Here is a 22,082-nt window from a genome sequence, read left to right as displayed (position 1 = left end):
TAGCTTAGTGTTTGGAATATAGAAAATATTGGATAAATGTGAGTTCCCTTACATTTTTTAAATCATATGTCTTTTACTATTAATCTAATTTATGAGAGACCTGATTGCTTCTTTATGAGACTGTACATATTCACTTGGTATCTTCTATTGTGTAAATACTTAAAAAGATATGAGACATCAGATTTGCTAAACCCAAGCTATCAAAATAAAAAGGACCAGGTAGGGTTAGAAAACAAAAGTTGTATTTGACCACCACATGTTTTCATGACACTTTCAGTTTACTATTATAGGTTAAGTACATATATAGCTTATTAAAGCTGATCCTTTAGCACTTTATTATACTTTCATTAAAATGGTTAAATTTTTCAGATTAGTTGGCCAAGACGAAAGTAGATAGCATATCGCTATGAAATTTATCATTGGCTCTGAAGAAAAGAGAAAAGAAGCAGGAGACTAAGATCTACCTGAGAGCTGAATCTTCGGTGGCTTTAAGTGGACCTCCAAACTAAGGAAGAAGCCATACTACTGAGAGCAGAAGGAAATGTGGACTGTATAAGTATCCTCTCATGTAAAGTTCACTAAAAACCTGTGACATATTTGACTTACAAGATAGCAAACCCATTTAAAATTTTAAATCAAAACATTTTATAAATGAATAGTGATGTTCAGAGTTTTGGGCTCTTTCCACCTAGCTTGTAAATGTGGATACATCTACATTTCAAGCTACGTCCACTGAGATCAAAAGTTTTAATATTGTACTCCTATTTGACACCTAAGGAATTTAAGAATAGCCGTAAGGTTCTAAGCAAGGCCCTAAGCCAGTGCCTATTTTCTAAATGGTAATCCTGTGCCCTGGACCTTTGTGAGAAGCTGAAGTTTTCTTCCACCCCCATCAAGATATGCAGGTGAGAATCTCATTATAACTGAATTGCTTTATCAACTCACTTGAGAAGTCATTTTCCTCAAGTATTCTGGGAGGGATTGAAAAATCAAAGTACACAAAATAAACTGAAAACAGTTTTGATTGCCAGCAATTGTATCCAAGAATTTTTAAGATTCAGTTCAAACATGTTGTTCATTACTTGATTTATTCTGGGTGGTATTACCAATGTGTGCGCCTGCATTTGGAGTAATACTCAACTGGATAGAGGCTCTGATTTCTATGTAAACACTTCAGGCCAAAAGATAGCAATTAAGTAAAGCAATCCAGACAACCAGTTGTTTGAAACACCAACCTGGAGAGGGTGATTGTTGACAAAAACATATCTTATCTTTGACCTCTACTAGAACACCATGTCTCCTGTTAACTATAAGCATATTTGAGCCCTTCTTGCTAAAATCATGCAGGTACCCAGCAGGAAAAGATATCATTCTAGAGCAATGCTGTTAATATACCTACAACCTTGAAATAAGATACCTGAAATTGTTGTTTTGGGTGGTGCTTCTTGCTGCCAGGAAGTGACATATTTGACTTACAAGATAGCAAACCCATTTAAAATTTTAAATCAAAATATTTACGTGAATGAGATTGAAAAAAAGAATTTTATTTGGTATTTGGTAGCAAACAACATCCTACTTCCCTTTAAATATATTTTAATTCAAGTTTGAAAATTGATATAAAAAATGGTCAGGCAAATTAATTTAAGTGTACACAATGAAAACTCTACTCGAATATGTATTACACTGCTGATAACATCACAAATGCTTGACAAATACTTATGACCATGGGCTTATACTAATAATAATCATACACTTATTTTGCGCAATGTTGTATCTTTATTTTGATATGTATATAAGAGGTAATCAATTAAATTAGGACTAATTTGTTTTGCAACCCAGGAATGAAATCTTTATAGCTTTAATATCATAATTAGGGATAATATGTATTGCTGAGATTGTAGATGGAAACTATGGAACAGATAAGGGGAGTACAGAGTGATTATGGGGGGAGAGGCCATTAGAGGAAAAAATGAAAAACATAAACCTGAGGAAGCGGTAACAACATCACAGAGTACGAATAGTTCAGATATAAAATTATTGGGGAAAAGATAATCACTTCGATTTCATGCTTTCAAATGTTTGCTAGAGGTTATGAAATAGAATTTTGGCACTAGAGTTCTTTGGTACCTTTAGTCTGAAGAAGCATAGATTGTGACATATTTCAAACTGCCAAATTATATGGCAGCCACTAGCCACATGTGATTATTGAACTCTTGAAATACGACTAACACAAATTGAGATGTATTGTGAGGAAAAGATACACCAAATTTGAAAATTGGTACCTCCAAAAGTAAAATTGCTCATTTATTCTCTTAATTACATATTAAAATGATAGTAATTATAATAATACATATATAATCGGTTAAATAAAAGCTTATAAAATTAATTTCACTTACTTTATTTTTTAATGTAACACTAGAAAATTAAAAACCATGTATTTGGCTAACATTTATTAGTCTTAGCGAATTGCTGAGGAGAAACTAAATGGGATCTAAATGGTTACATTTTGTTTATTCCATGCCTTTTAGATGCTTTTTACATTTTACACAGAAGGCTAGAAGCAGAACAGAAGAAAGGTAACATGTTAGGGATAAAAAAAAGAGGGGAGTACTGGGTCCATTTATTGCTCCCCTAGGATAATCTGCAAAAGAAGTAACTTTTTTGTAAAGCAGTATGTTGACTTTAGTTTTTAATGGTATTATAAAAGATGTTAGATGTGGGCCCTCCCTGGTGGCGCAGCGGGTTAAAGCACGGCACAAAGAACCTTAAGCCACTTCCGTTCAATTCCTGCCTGCCCCGGAGGAGACCACATGGCGTGGCAGACCTCTCCTGACCCACCCGCTGCTCCCCTCAGCAGTGTACTTCATAGATCTGCCTGTTCTGCTCCCCGCTCTGTCTCTGGTGAATCCTCTCACCCTCCACATCTCTGGCCTGTACCCCAGTTCTGTACGAATAAATAAATAAATCTTTTAAAAAAAAAGATATTGGATGAAAATATAATAGTGAAAATTTTATTTTACATATTAGCTTACTTCCTATCAACCATCAGCCCCAGTCCTCTACCTGATTACCTCTTGCTCTCTTTCTAGCTAGACTAGACTAAGCCTCTGGTTACACTTTTTGAATGCAACCTCTGCAAGTATACTTATGATACTATGACTCTTCCTGGTTTCCAGGTAGCAGGAATGTTTCAGTCCATATCTTAGAGACAGACCTAGTCGGGAGCAGATCACCTTAGTTATCTCATGTAGGCAGAATATTGACAGGGATTGTTAAGGAGTGTTTTAGAAGTAGAGATCAAGAAAGGTATCCTTAAGACAGACATTCCTAAGTATAAGAGACCAGGATTTGCCAAAAGAGTAGATCAAGTATGAGTAGGACTTGAGGATCAAGAAATTCTGACCAATATGAAAGACAGAAAGTGTTAACAGAAATTCAATGTGACTAAACTATGAGAGGATTGAGTAGGAACTGTATACAGTACATTACTGAAAAGTACAACTTAATCCATGTGTATTGATTCTACTTGAGTGCTAAAGAATGACTGTCATGCTTTAAAGCCAAACATATCAGTCTTACTACTTAAGAGAATTTACTTTTTAAATTAAATATCATTCTTCATTTTCATTTTTTTTTTGTCTTTGGAGATTCAGTAGCCCTCTTTTTTGGGGTACCAGTTTAGGAGGCAATGCAATACAACTTTGTGAAGCCTCTAACCTCGATTGTTTATTTCTAATTGGGAATGTTTCCAAAAGCACTAGTGTGGTTATTGGTATGTAGGAAAATCCCAAAGTTGAGACTTGGTCAGTGACCTGCTTTCCAAAGAATTTGTAGCAGAGCATTCCCCCAGTAGATGAAAATGTACATGTTGCCACCATTACCTCCCACTATTGGATATTAGGAATTGTTTTAATTTTGATAATTAAATTAAAAGTAAAAAATTATTTTTAAATTGTGTCGTGGTACTGTTGAATATTTTTGTCTGTTGGGCTTTCTAATTTTTCTAATTTCCTTTTTTTTTTTTCAGGATTTGAAGGCATCTATATATATATATTTTTAAGATTTATTTATTTATGCATACAGAACTGGGGTACAGGCCAGAAGTTCAGGGATGGTGAGAGGATGATTCACCGGAGACAGAGTGGGGAGCAGAACAGGCAGATTGACAAAGTATACCGCTGAGGGGAGCAGCACGCGAGACAGGGGAGGTCTGCTGCGCCATGTGGGTCACCTCCAGGGTGAAGCCACTGCTGCTAGCTTACAGTGCTGCATCCTAACCCGCTGCGCCACCAGGGAGGGCCCTCTAATTTCCTTTTTAATGAATAGCTACACTTCTTTTGCCTATTTTTATTGCTTTTTGAAAATATTTTTGAAATATAATGTTTTACCTTAGAGTTATTAGTTTTGCAGCATGTGTATTATAAATATTTTCTCATGGTCTTTCTTTTCTCTTTTAATTTTTTTCTGGCGAATCTTGCCTTTTAAACACTTTGAACTTTACTAGTAGTGTTTTATGGGAATGGAAAAGTTTTTCCTTTATCCTCTTTTTTTCACTACTTGGAGTCCCACACATTAAGCTGATTAAAAGACAGATAAACAAGAGAAAATTGGGACCCTTCCCTGCTGGTGCAACAGGTTAAGCCCAGCACTATGAAGTGATCCAAAGCATGACTTTGATCCCCAGTCAGGGAGGTGACCCACATGGCACAGCGGACCTCTCCTGTCTCTCCCGCTGCTCTCCTCCACAGTGTACTTTGTTGATCTGCCTGTTGTGTCCCTACTCTGTCTCTGGCGAATCCTCTCATCACCTCTGCACCTCTGGCCTGTACCCCAGTTCTGTATGCATAAATAAATAAAAATATTTACCAAAAAGAAAAAAAAAAGCCTTCTACTTTTAAGCTCACAGTTATTCTTTTAATTTTTCTCCCAACATTTATTTATTATAATTTTTGTATTTCCTTTCTCCTTCTAGAATTTGTTTTTGACATATGGTGCAAAGTAAAGGTTATCCCTTATATACAGCCAGTCATTGGCTTTCCTTGTACATTTATGAATAAAACTATTCCTTTCCCATTAAACTTAAATCCACCTTTGTATTATTATAATATTAATATTCTATATAAAGTTACATTTTTCTGGATTTTTTATGTATTTGTCTTCTTTATGCTAACACTTTTTTTTTAATTATTACAAAAGTTTATTTTTACATCATTTTGCACATTTTTTTTTTCCATCTCGATTGCAATCCCCGCGGGTTTCCCACCACCAAATCACCCGCGTGCCACCACCATAGTCCCATGGTGCTAATACTTTTTTAACTTCTACTCTTTGATCATAGATTTGTGTTTTTAACTATCTTGAATGACATATTGTGTACTCTCAACCTCTACTAGTCTTCCTCTGAAATGTCTTAATAATTCTTGTATGCTCATCTTACATTTACAAAAATTTAAATTATTTATGTTGTCCAATTACATGTTTTAATATCAAGTCATACATCTCTTTAATGTTTATTTCTTGGCACTTTGTTTTTGTCATTCATGTTGGTTAGGATAAAAACCTTTCAAAGTAAATTCTAGAAACTCTTCTGCCAAAGCACTTTGCATTGACTCTAGTATGTGAGCTAATAACTATTGGTTTCAAGAGTTTTTGTTTTGTTTTTTTGCTACATGTAAAGTGAATAAGAAGAGAAAAACAGTTAATACAGAAACCTACATTAGCTATGATTCAAATTTTCATTTGATTACATTCGCAATTAGTTCAGATTGGTAAGGGATTATCAGACGATTAAATAATAGTCTGTTTTTTCTCCAGTTTTTGCAGTATTAGTGAAATACTGACATCAACATATGTCACTTAATTTTAAAAAATGATTAGTTATCAAAATGTTCGGTCTGATAGCCAGATTTGTTAGATTTAAATATCTCCTATATGGAGTGTTTTCTTTAAAAAATTAAGTCCATGTGTACTTAGGCTTCTTATTTAGTTAGTGGGTATTTACTGAAAATCTTCTTAATAATGGAATGCATTCAAGCATTACCTGAAATATGAATGTATTCAAGTTTACCTATACTCAGTTTAAATAATTAAAATAATCTTAATATTTCACTTAATAAACACCAACCCAAGGGAATTTATACAAGTAAGCCTGGGCATTCATATGGGAAATATCTGTCCATAACTTTAAGGGGCTGATGAGAAATCAATATGATTGGTCTGACATAGCAAAGTTTCTGGCTAATGATAACTTTGTCGACATTTTGATGTAAGAAATTGAAGAACTTAATAAGGGTCCCCTAGAAAGAATGGTTAAGGAGGGGCTTCCCTGGTGGTGCAAGGGGTTAAGTCTCAGTACTATGAAGCTATCTGCAGCCACTACAGCACGAGTTCCCCGGCTCAGGAGTGTATCACATGGCACAGCAGATCTCTTCAATCTCTCCCACTGCTGTCCTCAACAGTATACTTCAGTCAACCTACCTCTTTGGTTCCCCACTTTGTCTCTGGTGAGTCTTCTCACACCCCCACCTCTGGCCTGTACTCCAGTTCTTGTATACACAAATAAAAAAAGGAAATTCAGTGAATTAACATTTTAAAAAACTTAACTATGAGTTCTATAAAAATATCATATAAATAATATATCCCATTTGTAAAATCATACATTTCATATATGTGTGTGTGTGTGTGTGTGTGTATCAGTAGATAACCACAGCTATATGAGTTTTTGTCATATATTGTTTATTTGTGGGACTCTTCAATGAAAAATTGAGAATATTTTACTTTTTATTGCTGACTAACCTGAGAATTGAATTCATGTAACAGATGAAATTTAATGATGGGAAAGTATAAAAATTATGAAAAACAGAAAACTATATGGCATAGCTTCTACCTTCCAGGAACTTGAAAGAACAATATATAATAGGGCCATATTAGAAATGTGAGATGTTAAATCATATGTGGTCATATGAATGAATGGACAAACTATTTTATACATTTATTAAACCTGATTCTGTATCCAGAGTATAGGGAATTTGCTTCCTTTTCAAAACAAAATTGCAAGAGTAAGAACATGCTTGTTATTTGGAAAATTCAGCTGATTATAAAGTAAAATGTAAAAGCTTCTTTTCTTCCCCATTCACGAATCAGATTCCCAGAGAGAACACTACAGTTTGTGTATCCATCGAAGAAACTTTGTTGTTAAAAAGATTTATTTATGCATTTGAGAACTGAGCGACACCAGAGGTGTGGGGGATCAGAGGATTCATCAGTGACAGAGTGGAAACAGAACAGGCAGATCTACTGAAATACATTGCTGAGGGCAGCAGTGTGGAAGAACAGAAGAGGTCTGCTGTATCAAGTGGGTCCTCTCCTCAAGGAACTTGTGCTGTGTTGGCTGAGGATAGCTTCACAGTGCTTAGGTTTAACCCGTTGGCTCCCAAGAAATTTTGTCTGCAATGTATTTACTTTTAAAGGAGACTATGTACAGTCCTTCCAAAATTGGCCTTTTCATTTGAGTACCTACTAATCTATTGTTAGCACCTGGCAGTAGCCATACTACTAAAGTACACTTTAATCATTTCCTTATTGTTAGATTTTTTTAGGTTTATTTCCGACTGTTGAAAACAGTGCCTCGTTTAGTAGCTTTACACCCTTTTGAGTCAGACTATCTGTAAAATTAATTCCTAAAAATGTAATGAATCTTCAAAGCTGCAGTTTTGACCCAGACTGAAGGTGTTGTGTCATGACTTGGATTGTATTAATCAGTATAGCTAAATCAGTATTACTAGATGTTGAGATGCTCTGGTCGCAGCGAAAAAGGTGAGTTATTTAGTTTCCCTTTTATTTTTTGTCTAAGAACATGTTCAGTCCTTCCTTTCCTTTGAAGTTCCCAGATGCATCCCTTCAGAAGCAAAAGGTGTTTTGATTAAATATATATTGTGCGTCCTTTGTAAAGGAAAATGACTTTTTCCAGCAATTGCACAGGATAACTACACAGCAACCTGGAAAAATAATCTTTTTGTCACAGGGGAAAAATATTTGCTGTTTTCTAACATTGGTCTTTTGTCCGCCTCAAACAGGAGAGGGAAAAGGCTAAGTCAAGACTATGCCAGGAAAGAACTAAGATAAGGAAAACTCCGTAACGGGTTTTCTCCTAATCGTACAGCTGTTGTTTATACGAGGGTAAGGGGAGGGGTAAAAAAAAATGTCCCGGCTCAGTCAATGGTTTTATTTTTCTTGTCCTTAAAGTAATGGAAAGTCAACACCTCTCAGATTATTTCAGAAACAAGAAACACCGGACAGAAGCACCTACCCCGCGCCCTGACTTCTATTATGAACGTAAACAAGGGAAGAGACCAAAGGAACTGAAGCGAAGGAAAAACAACAGAACAAGCACCCTGCGAGACAAGAAGTAAGGCGCGCCTTGTTCTTTCCCATCCCTACGTCGCCGCGAGCCCCGCCTCTCAGGGGGCGGTGCCCCCGAGTGTTCCTTCCGGGTTGTGGCGGAAGTGGCGAATTTGAATTGTGTGGGCCGTTGGATGGGGCTGCTCGTGCTTGGCGTGCCTTGAGACGCCAGAGACAGAAGTGACACGGTCGCTCTGCAACTTCTGCCCTGCGCAGCTTGTAAGTGAATAGGATAACAGGCTGAAACTGTGCTGCAGTGGAAGAAGCGAGACATCGGGTGGAGCTAGGGGTCGGGAGCCTGGATGACCTAGTCGGGGATTCGCGGTGCCTTCGGGGATGTCTGGTGGTGGGGCCGGGCGTGGGAACTGTGGGGAATCGGGGTCCAGGAAGCGTTCCCCTGCCCGGCGATCCCCGTGCACGCAATCAACTCTGAGTTCTGGGCATTCAGAAGCCTGTCGGTCTGAATCTCCGACTTTCTGATAATCACAGTCTATTATTTCCGCCACTGCGGCTCTGATGTTGAAGCTTCAGTAGTAAGATCTAATTGCGACAGCGTTGCCACAGGTAAAGGAATCTTTCATTAAAGATGGAAGGTTGAGGCAGGTTTAGAATGTTGAGATGGTTACTTAGCTCCGAATTCCTCTGAAGAGGAAGCATACCCGGGTCAGTCTTAATTACTCTGTACCGCAGAGAAGTGTCAGTCTTTGAAATGACTGGTGGGGATTTAAACTGAAATCTGAGTATCCTTTGTATTTAAAACCCGGATATTTTCTTTCGCGGTTGACTTTTTTCGTGTACCGCAAAAATCCGAGACTCTTGCTCTTTTAAACTGTCTGTAATAAAAGCGGAGATTCACAAGGCTCTTAGTTTGCTAACAATAGGGATAAGGTTTAGTTGGTTCCACAGACCTGCCTTTTCACCCACTTCATTCATTGGCCAACCGGGTTGTTGTGGAGTCATTTTGGAAGTGCTCTAGTAATGTTTCCAGCACCGTTTTCTTTGTCTACGGGTTTTTGATGGTTTTGTTTTGTTCTCTGTCTCTCTCTCTCTCTCTCTCTCTCTCTCTTTTTCTTAATAATGAGCTATATCAAATATCAGGCTCTTAACAGTGTAATCATAAATCATGTCTTCTGAATAGTTTAAATGTGTAACCTAAATGTAAACTTAGTACATGTACAGAAATTTTGTATCTTGCCTTATTGAAAACTGTCAGATTGTTTTGTTTTACTTTAAAAGAACAGATATTTTATGTTCCTTTAAAGCTTTTTGAAAGGATCGGGCTATCCTTGTAAAATCTTTTAAAGAACAAGATTTAATATTGAAAGTAGACATTCCTTCTTTCAGTGCTGGCTACTCTCACTCTCCTATCTCTGCTATTGAGCTTTTGTTTCATTTTTAGCCGAGAGAGATACTTTTAACTAATTAGTATTTATGATCTTTGAAATTTGGATGTTTTGTGTAAAACTGCAACAAAAATTACCTACACTTTCTTAAAACTTGCAGAAAGCAATTGGCTCGTTTCAAATAACTACCAGCGAATGGCAATTTTGTAAACTTTGTTTCTACATTTCCTTTTTTCCTTTGCCTTATCCTGGACTCTTGATTGAGTTTTTGCCCTGTTTACCTAGTCTGTGAGCTTTTTTTTTTTTTTTTAAACCGTGTACACATTACTTGAAAGTATTATTAAGCAGTGATGCCTAGACTTCAAATCTCACGATTCGGATCCACTAGGGTTGAGTTAAGTAATATGAAAATTTAAACTGGAAAGCTAAAAATCTAACCAGCATTTTAAAGATACTGACTAAATCTTTTATAGAGGGGCTTCATAATATACTGTTTATGGGCATGAAACGAGACCAAATTGCCTGCGTTTTAATCCCACTTATACTACCACTTAGTAGCTGTGTGGCCCCTACACAAAAACTGTAGTCTTCAATTACCTCTGCTTTAGTTTTTGCTTCAGTTACCTCTGCTGTGAGATGGGGATAATTGCAGTAACTTCCTTGTGAGAATTAAATAAGTCAGTGCATATAAAAATCTTAGGCTAGTGAGTGGTACATAGTAAATGATATATGTATCTCTATATTGAGTTACTAAACATTGTATAAATCACATTACATTCATTTTCTCCCAGTAACACTGCTGTATGCTATTTTCAGATAAGAAAAACAGACCTTAAGGGTTTCAGTTATTTGCTCTCACAAAACAAAATGTTTGAATTGGGGTCCCTAACTAGATGTAGAAAGTTTATATATACCTCTTTAAATTAATGCTTCCTGCTTTTCTCTGCCAGTTTCCCCTTCCAAGTGTTTCACAGTAAAAATATCTTACAGCTTCCCATTGTTTACCACATACGATACAAGTTTCTTAGCCTTTCTTCTGCTTTTTTTTTTCTACAAAATCTTTCTCAGTCTGTGTTTACTGTTATTATATCCAACCATCATCTTCATAATATTCTACTATCTCAGTATGTGAGGATCTATCCATACTACTTCACTTCTTCAAATCTAGTCATTAATCATTTTTCTAATGCCTGCTTGGGCATCAACTTTCTTTATTTCACCTTTGTATTTTATGCAGTGGGTTGTAAATACCTTCCTGAACTACTGCACACAATTCGCTTCTACTTCAGTGGAATTTAATTATAAACATACAACTAGACTAGGAACTCTGCTTTGTCTGCATTCCTTGGTACAGAACAGTGATTATACTCTGAAACTTTGATCAATATGTACTTGTTATTTTAACAGTTTAACACATGGCATCTTGTTAATGCTGAAAAACTTCAAATACTCCTTTTTTTCCTGGGTAGTTTAGTAGAGGGGTTTCAGTGATTATACACAGTTTATAAATTAGACAAATATGGGTAAGTAACCCAGTCATTAATTCAGAAGACATTTCAAGTGGGAAAAGATTTAATAATTTTTTTAAATGTTACATTTAATTTCCTCCTGCTGTATCTTTATAATTAGGTATATTAGAAGTTAATTTTATGATAGACAGTTTGCCTTATTTGTATGTGTTTGTTTCTGCTTTCATTCAATTCTAAGAAAATATTGGGGATGGGGAGCTTGCTTTTTTTTTTTTTTTATTTTCAGTTTGCACAGTTAAGACTTACCTCACCTTCTTCCCCACAATTTTTTCTTTAAAAACTTGCCCAACAGCGTGGGAATGTAATTCCCACCAGTGGATATATATACTCCCATCCTACACACCTTCTCCCTATTACTAGTAAAAGTATTTGAATCAGCTTAGTATTTGATGAAGTTTAGCCTATTCACATTGTTTCTTTTTGAATTTTGGAGTTGTGCTAGAATGACAGTGAAATTATGAAGAAATAAGCAATGGCCTAGGGCGCTAATATGGGAATGGGGTGGACAGGCACCAGTATTCTGAGGACTTGTTATATAAAGTAAGTCATGAAGTAAGTCAATATGAACTTGTAACTTTACTGTTTCTCCTTTTTGTTGAAACTATTTTTTAGAACAATTTTAGGTTTACAGCAAAATTGAGGGGAAAATACAGAGTTTCCATTATGCCTTGTGAGTAATTACATGAATGCAAAACTTCCATTATCAACATTCCCCCACTAGAGTGGTACATTTGTTAACAATTAATGAACCTACCTTGAAATTTCATAATCAATTTAAATTCATAGTTTAGGGCCTCGCCCTGGTGGCACAACAGGTTAAAGCACTATATTATGAAACTTTAAGAAGCCACTGCAGCACAAGTTAGATCCCCAGCCCTGGAGGTGACCTACATGGTGTGACAGACCTCTTGGGACCTGCCGTCTGCTCCCCTCAGCAGTGTACTTTGTCAATCTGCCTGTTCTGCTCCCCACTCTGTCTCTGGTGAATCCTCTCACCCACCACACCTCTGGCCTGTACCCCAGTTATGTAAGCATAAATAAATCTATTTTAAAATATTCATAGTTTAAATTTGTTTACTCTTTCTATACATTCTATAGGTTTCTATATATTCTATAGTTTTGGACAAATGATTATCCATCATTGTTATATATAAAATATTTTCACTGTTTTAAAAATCTGGTGTTCAACCTTTTCATTTTCCCTCTCACCCCTTTTGAAACCATTGAAACCATTGGTCTTTTTTAATCCACAATTTTGCATTTTCCAGATTGTTACTTAATTGCAGTTATACTCTGTTATTCTTTCAGATTGGCTTTTTTTTCACTTTAGTGTATGTGTTTAAGATATGTCTTTTCATGGCTTGATAACTTTTCTTTTTAGTAATGATTAATATTCCATTGTCAGGTGATACCACAGTTTATCCATGTGCCTACTCAAGAACACCTAAGTTGTCTCCAAATTTTGGCAGTTATGGATAAAGATATTATTAACATTCATGTTCAGGTTTGGTGTGGACATAAATTTTCTGTTCTTTGGGGTAATTGTCAAGGAGCAAGATTACATTATCACTTGGTTGTTGTATACAGTTCTTATACATTGTTGGATTTGATTTGCTGAATTTTGTTCTATATTGATCTGTAGTTTTCTTTTGATATCTTTATCTGATCTTAGTATTTGAGTAATGCCAGCCTAATTGAATGAGTTAGGGTGTATTCCTTCTATCTTCTGAAAGAGAACTTAGATTTGGTATAATTTCTTTCAGAAACATTTGGTAGAATTTGGCAGTGAAACCATGTGGACCTGGAATTTTCTGTTTTGAATTTTCATTCATTTTGAGTTAGTTTTTTGTGTGTGGTACAATGTCAGATCCAACCTCATTCCTTTCCTTCTAACTTCTCACTTGTCCCAACATCATTCATTGAAGAGACTATTCTTTCCCCATTAAACGGTCTTGGTACCCTTGTCAGAAACTAATTGGTCATAAAGGTTAGGTGTCCTTGAGTAGGCACATGGATAAACTGTGGTATCACCTAACAATGGAATATTAATCATTACTAAAAAGAAAAGTTATCAAGCCATGAAAAGACATATCTTAATTGGTTTTATGACCATTTAGTTTTTTTTAAATCATAATTGGTTTTGTTTTTGGACTCTTCTACTGATAGGGATGCTGACCCTTTACCAATACCACCCAGTTTTGATTAATATGGATTGTTTTGGCTATTCGGAGTCTCTTGTAATTTCTTGTGAATTTTAGAATCAGGTATTTTATTTCTGCCCCCCCCACCCAAAATTTGGTTTTGATAGAAATTACATCAAATTTGTAGGTTATTTCAGGTAGCATTGCCATTCTAACAGAATGTTATGTCTCCCCAACATGGACCCAGTAACTATTCACTTACTTAGACTCCCTCATTTCCTGTATCATTAATATCAGTATTTTTCAGTGCACAAATCTGACACCTATTTAACACTTTTGTTCCTAAGTGATTTGTTCTTTTTGATGACATAGTAAATGGAATTGACTTCTTAATTTCCTTTATGGATTGTTCTTTACTCTATATGGAAATACGACTGATATGTGTGTTTGGAACTTGCCTCCCCAACTTTGCTGAATTTGTGTATCAGTTCTAACAGTTGTTTTTATATGTATATGTAAATTCATTAGGATTTTCTACATAAAATATTGTCCTCTACAAATATATTTACTCCATTTAGTGTGGATGCTTTTTATTTCTTTACTTGCCTAATTGTTCTGGCTAGAACTTCTAGTACAACATAAGAAGTGGTATGAGGGACTTCATTTTACTCAATATCTTATGCAGTTTCCAGTCTTATTAACTTCAGTCTTTCACCATTGAGTGTGATGCTAGCTGAGGGTTTTTAGTATTTGCTTTTTATGTTGCTGAGGAAGTTCTATTTCTGGATGACTGTTTTTATCAAGAAAAAATGTTGGATTTTGTCATTTTTTTCTATATAAATCAAAATAGGCTTGTGGCCTTTTTATGTTAATGGGATGCATTACATTGCCTTTTTTGTGTTCCTTGAATAAGTCCCACTTTGTCATGGTATAGTATTCTCTTCACAAGGATCTAATTTGATAATATTCTGTTGAGAATTTTTTCATCTCTGTTCTTAATGGGTATTGATCTATAGCTTTTCTGTGATATCCTTGATTTGACTAGGGCTGGAGGCTTTTCTTCTAAAATAGCTCACTCACATGACTTCAGGTAAGTGCCTTAGTTCTTTGCCAAATGCCACTCTAAAGAGCATCTTGAAAGTCCTCATGACATAGCAACTACTTTCCTCCAGCACAGGTGATACATGATAAAAAGTAAGGATTAAGTCACAATGCCTTTTATGGCTTATTCATATATTGTCATTTCTGCCAGACTTTTTAGTAGAAGGAAATTACTAAGCACAATCTGTCAAAGAGGGAATTCACACTCCACCTTTTGAAGGAAGGAGTATCAAAGCTACGAGTATCATTAACTGAAGATAAGCAATAGAAGAGATTCAGAATGTCTCTTGACCATAGCTTTCTGGAACTCTTCATTAAGTTGTTAATTATTTATCCAAAAAGGGGAGAAAATAGTTTGATATAATCTCTGAGACCAGATCCACTATTAAGACTGAAATACATAGTTACTTAGCACTGTTTCCCTCCTTTCACATAGAAAGTCTTAAAATTAATGTACCTGGAAGAAAATAAGTAACATAATCCAAACATGATTTTCAATTATGTGTAGTACATAAAGAAACAAAAAAATGAACTTATTTAACAAAATCCAAGCTCTAAGGCCAAAATAGTGGTTACCAAAAGGGAGAGCGGTGGTAATTGCTATAAGATGGGTCAATTTTAAGGTGAAGCTAGTAAGCATAATGACACATTGGTGAGCATAATGTACTATATACAGAGGTTGATTTATAATGATGTGTGCCTATGACATATATAATGTTATACTCCAATGTTCAATTAAAACTTTTAATATGTGAGTGCCTCCCTGGTGGTGCAAGGGGTTAAGTCTCAGGACTGAATCTGTCCCAGCCTCTGCAACTCTAGAGTTCAGTCCCCAGCCAGGGAAGCAACCCACATGGCTATCTCATCCACTGCTCCCCTCAGCAATATGCTTCAGTCAGTCCACTTGTTCTGTTCCCCACTCTTTCTCTGGTGAATCCTCTCACCATAAGTAAATAAATCTTTTTTTTTTAAAGCACCTTTTAATACGTGAAGTCTCTCCCTTTTTTTGGCTGAAGGTTTGTTTTGGAGAGTGCTTAATGTAATCATCAGAATTTAGAAACATTAGAAACAAAATTTTCATCTCTAAATCCTGATGTTAGCATTTTTTTTTTAAAGATTTATTTATGTGTGCATACAGAACTGGGTACAGGCCAGAGGTGCAGGGGTGGTGAGAGAATTCACCAGAGGCAGAGTCAGGAGCAGAATAGGCAGATCGTCGAAGTACACTGCTGAGGGGAGCAGCGGGCCTGTCAGAAGTCTGCTGAGCCATGTGGATCGGCGGAGATACGACTTACGGGAAGTGGCTTTAGCTTCTTAGTGCAGTGCTTTAAACTGCTGTGCCACCAGGGAGGGCCGTTAGCATTTCTTATAACTGCTAAGTACATTATATTAATAGATTGCATGTTTTTCCTTATCTTATTCATGGTACTTGGACTTCCAGTTTTGGAGAATGTTACAAGGGGTCTGCTGTGAACATTTTTGTATGAAGTTTTCTTCCTATATATTTTCTTTATCTCTGTTATATATAATGCTGTTTGTGAAATCCCAGCATCAAAGCATGGTGGCTATATGTTTAACTTTTAAGAAACTGCTAACACTCTTAAAAATGATTTCCCAGACCCTCCCTAGTGGCCCAACGGGTTAGGATGCAGCACTGCAAGCTAGCCACAGCCCCTTCAGTGCGAGTTCAATCCCCCACCCTGGAGGTGATCCACATGGCATGGCTGACCTCTCCTGACCCATCAGCTGCTTCCCTTAGAAGTATACTTTGTCGATCTGCCTATTCTGTTCCCCACTCTGTCTCTGGTGAATCCTTTGCCATCCCTGCACCTCTGGCTTGTACCCCTGTTCTGTATGCATAAATAAATCTTTAACAATAAGATTTTCCAACTTACTGCTGTCACCTCACGAGTTTGAATAACAAGAAAGGGAGAGGGGTAGAGACAGGAAAGAAAAATTTGTAGGTGAAAAACCTAACTAAACCTCCCGCAGACTTGCAGAGCTAAATCTATGCTGTCTGTTGTTTTACCTACCTAAAATGAAGTCAGGCATCCCTTATTTGTGGGCCCAGCCCTTTTCTCAGGGTATTCCTACCTTCTTGTTGGGCTCCCATTTTCTTGAGGCATAGGAGGTCTATGTTCAGTGCTTTCCCCATTCTATGGGCAGTCTCATATTTAGAACTAGGTTCAGAGAAAATGAACAAGTCCTTGGGCAAGTATATGCATGGGAGGGTGTATTACTGTGGATGTGTTATCCTATGTTACGAGGTAGGGTGGCATGACTGGGGCTATTGCTTGACTCCATAATTCCAACTAATCAAAGCAAACTTTCTGCTTTTCTTTACAGGTAAAGTATTCTAGGTAATTTTGTTATTCCAGCCATAATGTCTGCCTGCTGTTTTTAGCAGATATTGTTTTCCCAGTGTGTTCCTCATACCAGGACTTTTGCCATGATGAGAAGGCCCCCTGACATTTTAGCTTGACCAGCAGGAACCCTGGTCACCAAAACAATAGCCCCAATAACAAGGAAGGCTGAGGATCCCACACATTACCAGCAATTGCTGACAGTTTCCCTGTTCATATCCTTTCAAATGTTTGGTGGTGATAGTCTTTTGAATATATTGCCATAATGTGGGCTTGAAGTAATCTTTTGTAGTGTTTTGAATTTTTATTATCCTGATAACTAATGATTTGAACCATCTTTTCATGTGTTCAGTGACCATTCATAGTTTCCTTTGTGAAGTAGCTATGTGTGTCTTTTGCTCATTTCTCTATTGGATTGTTTGCTTAATATTCTTGATTTGTGGTTCATTATGTATTCCATATATGTCTTTCTCAAGCACATTTTTGCAAATATTTCCTCCCAGGCTGTGCCATGTATATTCACTTTCTGATGAAGCTGTTAATTTTGAATAAGTATAAATTATTTGTGATGTGTAGTTTAGACTAAGATTCATTTGTAATAGACAACTAATTCATGAGGCGGGAGCTAGGAATATACAATGGAGCAAGAAAGTCTCTTCAGTAAATCCTGGAAAAAATGAACAGCTACTTGCCAAAGAATGAAACTAGGTCACTATCTTACAGCATATGCTGAAATTAATTCAGATGGATTAAAGACTTGAATATAATACCTGAAGTAATAAAATACATTAAGGAAAACATAAAAGTGATAACTTTTACATCAACCATTGTAATGTCCTTATGGGTTGTCTCCCAATAGCAAGAGAAACAAAAGGAAATACAAACAGGTGGAACTACATCAAGCTAGGAAGCACTGCACAAGGAAAGAAAACATCATTAAAATGAAGAGGCATTTTCATTATCTGAATTACCTACTATATAGGAGAAGATATTTTGTAAACTGTAAAACAGGCAAGGGGGGTTAATATCCATAACTCATATAACTCAACACTCAACCATGTAACCCAATTAAAATTCAGCAAAGGATCTGAATTGGCATTTCACCAAAGAAGACATGTGGTAAAAGGGCATATAAAAAGATGTTCTAGGGCCCTCCCTGGTGGCGCATTGGGTTAAAGCACTGCCCTGGGACACTAAAGCCACTTCCGCATGAGTTCGATCCCACCTGCCCTGGAGGTGATCCATATGGTGCAGCATACCTCTCCTGACCCGCCTGCTGCTCCCCTCAGCAGTGTACTTCATGGATATGCCTGTTCTGCTCCCTGCTCTTTGTGTGGTGAACCCTCTCACCGTCCCTGCACATCTGGCCTGTACCCCATATCTGTATGCATAAATAAATAAAATCTTTTAAAAAAATGTTCTATGTTGCTTATCATCAGGTAAATGCAAGTCAAAACCAATGAGATTTTCTTCACGCCAGCCTGTTAATGGCTATTAACAAGTCAAGAAATAATGAATGTTGGTGAGGATGTAGAGCACAAAGACCCTAGTACAAACAATGTTGTTGGCAGGAATATAGGTTGATGCAGAACTATGAAAAACAGAATGGAAGTCCCTCAAAAAATGAAAGATGTAACCACCCTATGATCCAGTAATCCCATTTACTTGAAGAGTATGAGCCACTATTTCAAAAATATATACACTTCTATGACCATTCTAGCCCTGTTCACAATAGCTAAGATATGTGAGTATCCAAGTATCCACCTGTGGATGGTTGGATGATAAACATGTGCATAGAATATATGCACAATAGAATACTACTTAGTCATAAGTAAAAAGAAATCTTGCTATTTGTGACAACATGAATAAACCTTGAGGTATTTGTCTATGTAAAATAAGACAGAAAGAGAAAAGCAATAACATGATTTCACTTGTTTGAAATATAAGGGGAAAAAAAGAATAAAATAAAATCCTTAGACTGTGACAACTGAGTGGTGGTAACAAAAGAGAAAGGCTGGAATGGAGAACAGGTAGAAAGGGCAAACGAGTAATGTGGTAGATAGCTACCGGACATTTGGTGGTGAGCATAGTGTGCTTTTATAGTTGTTGAGGTGAGAAACTCTATACTTGCAATCTGCATACTATTTTAAACTAATTTACAAAAAAAAATGAGTCATTTGTTTCTTTATATGGATATTTAGTTTTTCTAGCATCATTTGTTGAAAAGATGCCTTTGCTCATTGAATTGGCTTAGTAACAATTTTTAAAACTCAGTGACTAGAAAAGTATAAGCTACGATAGACTCTTATTTTTGTACTATTGATCTGTGACTTTATTAATACTTTGAAAAACTATCTAGAGTGCTTATTGAATACTGACACCTTGGAAAAACCTTTCCCATTCATGTTGTGAGGGCATTTTTTCTTACAATCCATCTGTAGCTGATGTTATTTGGAGGCTTTTTTTTTTTTTAAGATTTAATTAATGGTGCATACAGAACTGGGGTACAGGCCAAAGATACAGGGCAGTGAGAGGCTTCACCAGAGACAGAGTGGGGAGCAGAACAGGCAGATTGACGAAGCACACTGCTGAGGGGAGCAGCAGGTGGGCCAGAAGAGAACTACCGCTCCATGTGGTCACCTCCAGGGCCAGCAGGGATCGAACTCTTGCTGAAGTGGCTTTAGCTTTGGCTTCTTACTGCTGTGCTTTAACCCACTGTGCCACCAAGGAGGGCCTATGTGGGGGCTTTTAAGCTTGATCCTGTACATGACTATTTGTGTCATGTGAAATTCCTCGCTTTTTAAATTTTATTTGTAAAGATGAGAAAGATCTTATTTAGTACTGAGTTCTTAGGTGTGGTTTTTTGTTTTGTTTTTCAGTAGCATAGGTTTTTTTATACATATATCTTAAGAAGCTACATAGACCAACAGATTATGCACCAAGAAAAATGTCCTAGGTCCTTGGTATAGGAAGAAGAAGAAGAGAAGATGTAGTCATATAGAAGTCATGATCTTTTTTAAATAATAAAAACTTACTAGAACCTTGCATGCCCTGTTCTTAATACTTCTGTCATATGTGTAAGTTACATTTAGCAAATTTTATTAGCATTGTACTGAATGATAAGGGCATTTTACAGAGACACTAAGTACAAGAGTAAGAAATTAAGTAACTTATTTGTAAAACCTGTGTTAACTAAATTTAAAATAGTTAACCTTGAGACATTTAAACTGTATTATATGTTCTTATTTTTCCTAGTAAAATGAATGAAAATAAACCTGATTCACAGAACCTCGGTAAGTAATGACTTAAAATATTTGTGCTTTTAAACGTTCTACTTTGCTTTCCTACTTTTTTAATCTATAGACTTTGACACTAATAGTTCTGAAATGGAATAGTCCATAGTTATCTTCATGTGTTTGCCAAATGCAAATATCACACATAATCTTTTGTGTTTTTTTTACCTAAGATTGTACAAATACCATTTGTATTTTACTGATTGATTCATTTTTTTAAACTTGTGTTTTTACTTTATTATTGTAATATAATCAGTATCATTTGCTATAGCAGAGGTGCTCTTAGTAAATATAATGAAGTTTACTAAATTTTCAGCATTAAAGTTAAACAAAAAAGCAAATGAAAATAGAAATAATCTACTTATTAAAACAAACAAACAAAGTCTCTTCTGTATCCAAGTTCTCCAGGGAGTAAAGGAACAAATGGGAAGATAGACACCTGTCAATAGCATATCACAGATTGCACCTTTATTCAACATTAATCATGATGATACCTCTGTGTAGTCTCAGTCTAATTCCTTGTTCCTCTGGTGGCTGAAAGTATAGCACTAAACTGAAGGAAATAGAGTGGGAACTGCTGATATAAGATGTCCAATAAGCAAATGGCATTGATGTAATTAATGTGGTCAGTTACTTTTATGTGAGAAAGGAAAGGGCACTGAAATTTTTTAAGATTAGAGGAAGGGATTTTCAATTATGGCTTATCTCACTGAGTTGGAGTAATGAGGGGGCAGCTATTTTAAGGGAATATTTCAGTGATAAATATTAGCTTACGGGCTAATATTACGGGAATCTAATTTTTGAGCAAACTATTAACAAATATAGTACCTTCTCAACATATAACATCAAGTGTTATTCAAAGTAAGTAAAACCAGCTGCTGTAATAGAAAAATTTTGAAGTCTTACTGTTTTAACACAATAAAAAGCTTATTACTAATGTCCAGTGTGGATTGATTAGGAGAGATGGGACAAAATGGAACTGTCTGTTGAATGTAGTCATTTATAGATTTGAGCTCCTTCCATTTTGTATTGGCTTGTTACTTAGAACCTCAGTCTTTTTAGCAAATTATTTTCTCATTGTTTTATTAGTATAAAAACTATACTAATAAAGATCAAAAATTTTCCATACACATCAATAAAATGGAAAATTTTGAAAAATTTAATACTAATGTTCTTTAGTTTTAGCCTTGTTTAACTACTATATACTATTTCATTTAATCCTCTCAAAGCATAATTTGATTCTGCCTATTCTGGATAATACAATCCTGTATATAAAATGGAATCATGTTGTGTTTGGCTTCGTTTACTTAGCATGTTTCTAGACTTAACTATGTGGTAGCATATGTCACTACTTTCCTTTTTGTAAGTGGATTATATTTTATTGCATGATTAATGTATAGGATTTTGTTTATCTGTTCATCTCTTCAGGGATGTTTGGTTTGTTTTCTCTTTTTGTTTGGTTGAAGGAACTCCACAACCATCCAAGAGCCTGAGTTGTTCTTTTTAATTCATTTTTGTGTAGAAGAACTGGGGTATACTACAAAGGTTCAGGGGTGAAAGGATTCACCAGAGACAGAGTGGGGAGCAGAACAGGCATATTTACTGAAATAACACTGTTAAGGGGAACAGCAGGTGAGATAGGAGAGATCTGTTGTACCATGTGGGTTAGCTTCCTGACCTGGATTTGACTCAGGCCATAGCAGTGACAGTACTGAGATTTAATCCTTAGGCTACCAGGGTGGCCCTGTTTTCTTTTTTTGGCTGTTATGAAAAATACACAAACGTTAGTGTCCAGGTGTTTGTTTAAATATTATTTTCAGTTCTTGGGTGTACATTGAAGTAGAATTGTTATTTCATATGGTACTTATGCTTAATTTTTTTGAGGAACTGCTAGATTTTTTTCCAATGTGTC

The 22,082-nt window shown here is 36.1% G+C and overlaps 2 protein-coding genes across 3 annotated transcripts in view; both read left to right on the top strand.

Annotated features, from left to right (window-relative positions):
* LOC105853577 (calmodulin-regulated spectrin-associated protein 1-like) overlaps positions 1-8,411 on the top strand; it is a 59,515-nt gene extending 51,104 nt beyond the window's left edge. The window contains 1 exon segment of the mRNA XM_012724409.1: positions 8,245-8,411. Coding sequence (XP_012579863.1) covers positions 8,245-8,411 — 167 coding nt within the window.
* A 124-nt stretch (positions 8,412-8,535) lies between these two features.
* Positions 8,536-22,082, top strand: part of G2E3 (G2/M-phase specific E3 ubiquitin protein ligase) — a 49,766-nt gene continuing 36,219 nt past the window's right edge. For both annotated transcript variants that reach the window (XM_004681963.2, XM_012724684.1), the window contains exons 1-2: positions 8,536-8,619; positions 20,133-20,170. In XM_004681963.2, coding sequence (XP_004682020.1) covers positions 20,137-20,170 — 34 coding nt within the window. In that variant the 5' untranslated portion in view covers positions 8,536-8,619; positions 20,133-20,136. The remainder of the gene's footprint in view (positions 8,620-20,132; positions 20,171-22,082) is intronic.

The sequence above is a fragment of the Condylura cristata genome, unplaced genomic scaffold (genome assembly GCF_000260355.1).
Source record: "Condylura cristata isolate star-nosed mole 26May11 unplaced genomic scaffold, ConCri1.0 scaffold00013, whole genome shotgun sequence".
NCBI lineage: Eukaryota > Metazoa > Chordata > Mammalia > Eulipotyphla > Talpidae > Condylura > Condylura cristata.
The sequence above is the reverse complement of the archived record's forward strand: the minus strand, read 5'-3'. Positions and strand labels throughout refer to the sequence as shown.